At 44.3% G+C, this 6,573-nt stretch overlaps 1 protein-coding gene across 2 annotated transcripts in view; it reads right to left on the bottom strand.

Annotated features, from left to right (window-relative positions):
* Positions 1–5,397: 5,397 nt before the first annotated feature.
* Positions 5,398–6,573, bottom strand: part of LOC139559336 (ribosome biogenesis protein bop1-like) — a 121,622-nt gene continuing 120,446 nt past the window's right edge. For both annotated transcript variants that reach the window (XM_071375258.1, XM_071375259.1), the window contains exon 16: positions 5,398–6,482. In XM_071375258.1, the coding sequence (XP_071231359.1) occupies positions 6,329–6,482 (154 nt within the window). In that variant the 3' untranslated portion in view covers positions 5,398–6,328. The remainder of the gene's footprint in view (positions 6,483–6,573) is intronic.

The raw sequence follows: 6,573 nt of genomic DNA, 5'->3' as shown, positions 1-6,573 counted from the left end.
AGAATCACGGCCGCCATAGGGCTAGCGTGCCCAGTAGTGGGTACCGAGGTATTTTTATCGTTGTCGTTTGGTTAATACTCCAGCTGACTGCTAATACTCCCCTAAAGCCACAATGCAGACTAACATCCCTCCCTGTTCCTGCCTTAAGGTATGATGAAAGAGGTAGAACTGTACTCTTGTTTAATTCTATCTAGCTACGCCGCAAGAGTTTAATGTACTATCAATCTGTGACTATCATGCTAATACTCAAAAGGGCTAGATTCAATCCGTACCGCTGAAGATCTGCGCTACAGCACAATTTAAATTGAAAGGCAATGTTCCTGCGTTCGCGGAGACTGCATTCATGAACGTTGCGTATGTGGTTCAATCTGAAATGACCTTTACATTTCAATAGCTCTATAGCACAGATCTTCAGCGGTATAGATTTAATCTAGGCCAAAGTGACATCCCTTCACTATGTATTGTACCTATAATCAAGGTTTTAAAACAACCTCATAGGATCTAGTGACAGTTCCATAATTTGAGCAAGGGAGGGAGACTATTTGGAAAAAGTGAAGTAAAATAAAAAAAATATTAACAAAATACACTTATTATACAGTACATTGCAGGTAAGGCCTTTTGATACCACATTTGCTACCATATAGGAAACACATAAAAACGATCTGGAACCCTGTTGAGTTACACACACACAGACACACGAAACCAGCCCGGCGGATGCCAGTGTAGGTGTGAATGTCTCCCAAGCTGCCTCCCTTCTTTTCCCTCTCTCTCTGTCCACCACACCTCCGCTGCGCTCTCCCTCTCCACCCTGGAAGAAGTCCTCTGTGTCCAGATAATAAAAGACTGCTGCTGGGTGCCGCCAGCCCTCGTTACTCGCACGCGGAGGCCAGGAGACTGCTGCTTCAGCCTAGGCCTGGCCTCCCCTTCAAAGCCAACCCTCCTCCATATCAAATGTGGTGCTTAAAGTAACCAGAGAGTGGCCTTTTACTTTTCTTTAAATTAGCTCAGGCAACTCAATTTCACTGTGGTTTACTTCCACCACCGTCTGCACGGCTGGAGCACCATGATGTCATTGGGCCCGGGCTGTAGTAAGGACATGTGCAGGCAGGCAGCAGGAAAATAAAAAAAGGTTCCCTCTATTTAGGGGTAATTTGTAACAGATCTGAATTAAGCCAACTGCCAAGAGTTCACAGTGCTGTTTTCCCCTCCAATTAAAAGACTGTAAACTCCCCAAGAATTGAATTTTGCAGGTGCTGCAAATTGGGGTCAAAGAGTATCAAATCTGTCCACTTTCTCTCTCGCTGAAGATACCCAGTTTAAACTGCTTGTGCGGGGGCTTTGGTTCCTCGCATGCTTTTCAGTAACCCCTCCGCCCTAAGAAGAGAGAAAGAAAATAGCGTAGGAATGTTTTTAGCACGACATCTGCCAAAGTCTTCAAAGTGGAAGAAGGGCTCCATTGTCAGCGAGGGAAAGGACAGACAGACGAAACAAGATTGAGGATCTGTGAGAGAGAACACCTTGGCCCGGTCCTGTACTACGCTGGCCCGGCCCTCAGTACGCTGGCTCGGCCCTCAGTACGCTGGCCCGGCCCTCAGTACGCTGGCCCGGCCCTCAGTACGCTGGCCCGGTCCTCAGAGCTCTGGGTGCCTCTCACGGTCTCTCTCTGTGTCCCCAATTCTATGGGGAAAGAAGAGGTCAACGTGTCTGTGTATCCCATATTCTCTATGGAAGCTCTGTGCATGAGGGTGTCTATTCCTGGTCCTGAGGCACATGAGGTTCATTTTAGGACAAAATCTGTGATCAAATGTGTCCGTTAACAGAACTCAGTAGCTGCCAGCGAAATACTTATTTTATTGAGGTGAGTGGGTACTGTATGTAAATGCATCAACAGGGCCCTGTATTGTTCATACCAATAGGGCCAAGCTGAATGTGGTGCGAGATAAACCCTGGTGTATGTCATCGCAGACCTCCAATAGAGGGGGAGAAATGTGAGGCTCACCAAAAACCATTCATAACCAAAAGTGGCTCATAGTTCCAATCCTAAAGATTCCAGAAGGAAAACCTCATCTCTTACTATAGCTGCGATTATGTAGAAAAGCGAAGGAAAAAATAGGACCACAAACATCAAATGCGAGGAAAGTATTAATGTGCCCTCGCAATGTCAATAATGTGTTTGGCTGCTACCGTTTGGAGTGACTCAATGTTTGAAAAGCAAAGCCTCTTTAAAACCGCCCGTCTGTGGCAATATGCAGTATATCTGGATTCAACCCCCCCCCCATGTCCTTTTCACTTTCTCTCTCTCTCTCTTTTCTGTGTGTTACGCTCATATTTCCCATCCTGGTACGTGCATCCCTAATCGTCGCTGGCTACCTCCGAGAGGATGAAGCCACTAAAATCTCTCTAATAACCAGAAATAACCACATTGTTCATCAACATCATTACAGACAGTACAAATCTTGCCTGTTCAGTGTAAACATCTTCGTAATGCAGGCGTGAATTGCATAGCTAGCTCATTAAGACACTGTAATAACGAGCCACCAGCAGTGTTCCGTAGTTAGTCTGAATGGTAGACAGCAGTGGAGTACCCACACAGGGGCAGCCTCGTTCAACGCTGCTGACAATCACAAAAAACCCAGAGAGCCCATTGGGGAAACCAGCACCCAGAGACACTAGATTCCCAAATTAACATTGTGGAAGCAAGGTCTCTAGGAGCTTCAAAACACAGGCAGGAGAGAATGGGGCTCAAATTTTTTCCACTTATCCTGGAATGTGGCCTTCTCCAAGCCCAGTTTCTCTACACAGACCGCATATTTGCTGTTTGTTTTGACCACGCTCCCTAAGGGTGAAAAAAAACGAATGAGGGGAGAAAATAAGGAAAGAAAAAGCGATGGAAACATTCACTGTCTGCCAGGACTGCATCAATTTCTTTAAAAACTATTCAGAGTGATGCAATGGGAGTGTTATTGGGTTTCACTGACAGGAAAACCGCAGGTACACACACTGCAACAGTCTGAATATTAAACCATTAGATATTCTCAAATCATATCGTCAGGTCAGCAAGGAGGAAACTAGTTTGCTAATGAGAAACCGCAGCTCAGTGTTGTGGGCGAGACACAGTAACAGACATCCAAAGCCTTTCCAAAGAGCCTGTGCTTTTCAGACTGTTTCAGTGCCACTGTCTGAAGTCATCTTCAGAAACAGAGTAGAACCGTAATGCAAGAACTACACACAGAAACACACAAGGGCCTTTAACTTACTGTACTCAGGAACCCACATGCAACACAAAACCTATACACATGTTATAGTAATGGGCCGTGGCAACAACACATTTACAATGGAGGCCCTTGGTGGGGCCCCCATGCAGGCAGGGCTCAAAGCTCTGTGGCAGTGGGGCCCCTGGGAAGGGCTCAAAGCAGTGTGGCGGCGGTCAGTCAAAGGAGCAGAGAGGAGGAAGTCATTAAAAGGTCAGCAAGTCTTTTTAAAACTTTATGATGTCATCTCAGAGCTGCAGACAGAGGAGAGGAATTTGTCTTGTGCCATTTTCAGTTTTGACCAAGAGCGTGTGTAGGCCGAGCCCTGTCTCAGTCTGGTTCTGCCTGGTGTGACGTCTCCCCGGCTACTGGCAACCCAGTCAGCTAATTTATTACAGCAGAAAAACTCATCTGCTCTGACTGAGCCTGCCTGGCCTGCTGCCAATCTAATGGTTTTTGTAAAATATCATGTATGGGACCAATCCCTTTGCGTTGATTAAAAATGATTTTATGCATGTCCATTTCCTCCCTCCCGGTACAGCTTGGGAGAGCTGGGAAAAACGGGACTTCAAAACAGGGACAGCTGCAATCAATTGACTGGTTTCTCTGGCTACTGCCAGTGTTAATTGATAAATGTGGTAAAGCGAACCAAACCCAACAGTTTCCTGCTTTGCTTTTTTTCTTTCTTCTTAAAGATGAAATTCAAGAGTGGAAACATTAAATGGTGGAGGAGAGACAGTGCAATGTACTTTATGAGCCATGGAGTTTTTCACTGCTCTCATGCATGTATGCAATATCAAAGCACTTCCATACTTATTTGTATGGCTCCTTAAATGTAGCGTTTTAATGTTTGGGTCCCTTCACCAATAAGAAGCTTCAGGGGGAAACTAACATTACTGCCCGCCCAAAGGGCTTTCGTGGCAACAGCTTCAGTTTTCCATCACTTTAGCTCTAGTATGCTTTCCTTGACAAAGGGAATGGAGGAACTTCCTCTGAACATTAGAAAAACAACCTTTTTTAGACCTGTCAAACAGTGTTGTGGTTTATAGTTGGCTTTTATTTATTTCCATTTTGACCCAATTGAAAGTTGATTTCAAGACCAGCTGAGTCATTCTACATGTATACATGGTGTTTGTGATGAAACAAACTGCCATCAGTCAGAGCTAAAGTAGACGAGCAGTTTGAAGTGAAACAAATTGTATTGTATTCCTAAAACACATCGCCAGGCCTACTTCTCATGTTGAATATGCCAAGTGTGTTAAAAGCCATATGGATCAATCAACTCTTTCACTATTAGCATCTATCGGCCAATTACATCATTAACGTCTATACAGGATCTTGGCCAAATCAATCCAGGAAATCTGACCTACATACCAGGAAGAGAGGATATTCACAACCAACTGATTAGCTATAAAGCGGAAATGTAGTTTTAGCAGCTAGAAACGCTAGCTAATTTATAAATTACTTGGCATTTGATTCATGGCCATACATTGTAATAAACCACAAAACATTTCAACAGTTGAGACGATTAACAGTTGAGGTACACATTTCTACGCTCTAACATACATATACTAATATTTAGAACATGCGTATCAGTTGCACTGTATATTTCTTCGTTCCCTCATGGTCGCTGTTGAGATCTACATTAAAATAACATTGCTTTCAAGAAAACCTCAAAATGACAACGATTCTATAGACCTCAAATTTAGTACATTTGTTTGCCAGAATCAATTTCATTCACAATATTTTCAGATTTAGACCATAGCTAGAGACTGACCGACAGACTGTCTTCGTCACACTATTCCCTATATAGTGCACTAGTTTTGAACAGAGCCCTGCCCAAAAGTAGTGCCCTACATTGCCATCTAGGACAAAGGCAATGATACAGCGATGTGAGAGAGGGAGGGAGCCACAGGTGTACAGTGTAGTACAACACGGCCTTGCCTCGTCTTGACAGAGAATGATATATAATCCACCACTTTCTGAAGAATCTCGTCTGGGGCTGAGCTGAGGAGCAAAGGAAACCCACTTCCATGTCCCTGGTTGCATATATTTCAGAGGTTTTGAGTTCACCCTTCTTGACCCGCCGGCCACCGACGCAAAAGAGAAGAGCGAGACCCAAACAAAACACACACGCTTCAAACGCTTCAGGGAACACCAGTTTTAATTAAAAAGAAATACTTGTAGCAGACCGACAAAGTTGTCGAGAAAAGGAGTCAGAAGATTTTACAATTAAAAAAAAAAGGGATCACACATCGCCATACATAGTGTTTGTGATCGAAACAAGTCCTGCAGAACCTCAACTGGACATGACTTTGGTTGCATACACTAAAGACCGATATATTTACACATATCCTTCTAGGACAGGGGCTGACAGGGTCCTTCTGGGGGCTCACAACATCATTGTTCTATTGTTTCTATTGGCAAGCTTAATCTCTGAACATACAGTATATTTTGTCACGGGGGCTGTCTGAAGTGTCCAAGCATTAGTGGTTTGACTCTTATGCGCTGCTATGAGGTCAGCTGCACAGAACAGCAACGTAGATGGAAATAGGCTTTCCTGCCCAGGCCAGATTTGAGGTGCCGTTTGAAACCAAACATATTTTTACTGTCTCAGTTTCACTGAGGAGAGAAAGAGATTATGGCTGTGTGGTTGGTGTTCTCTTAGCTTGGAAAAAGTACTAAACATGAGGATAATATACATGATGTCAGGCACTTGATTTGATTCTTCCGTCAGGGATAGCTGTCAGAGGACATGGGAGGAGACTGGTAAGTGTCTTAAATACAGTACACATATATTGCTCAGATATAGCCCTATGTGGGCTCTGGTCAAAAGTAGTGCACTATACAGGGAATAGGGTGCCATTTGAAATGTAACCAAGGTATCCCCTATATAGTGCACCACTTCGGTCAAACTGCTCTGGCCAAAAGTAATGCACTATATAGGGAATAGCATGTCATTTGAGATAAAAGGTATCCCTATATACTGTAGTGCACTGCTTTTGTCAAACTGCTCTGGTCAAAAGTAGTGCACTAGATAGGGAATAGGGTGTGATTTGAGATGTGACCGAGGTGGTTTAGGTGAAGAGGCGGATGGTGGTGTCAGCCCCCGAGGAGAAGACCCAGGGCTGGGTGGGGTGGAAGGTCACGTCTAGGACCCCCAGATCTTGGGTGATCTGGTGACCCTTCAGTACCTTGACTGGAACAATGAGAGGATTCTGGAGCAGGTCACTGGAAAGAAAGAATGAAAGAGAGAACGAGAGATTGATTGATAGAGTTATGACAGTGCAGAAGACTGAACACAGACAATATTCTACAGTAT

The sequence above is a fragment of the Salvelinus alpinus genome, chromosome 29 (assembly GCF_045679555.1).
Source record: "Salvelinus alpinus chromosome 29, SLU_Salpinus.1, whole genome shotgun sequence".
In the NCBI taxonomy this organism is placed as follows: Eukaryota; Metazoa; Chordata; class Actinopteri; order Salmoniformes; family Salmonidae; genus Salvelinus; species Salvelinus alpinus.
Note: the sequence above shows the minus strand (reverse complement) of the source record. Positions and strands in the feature narration are given on the sequence as shown.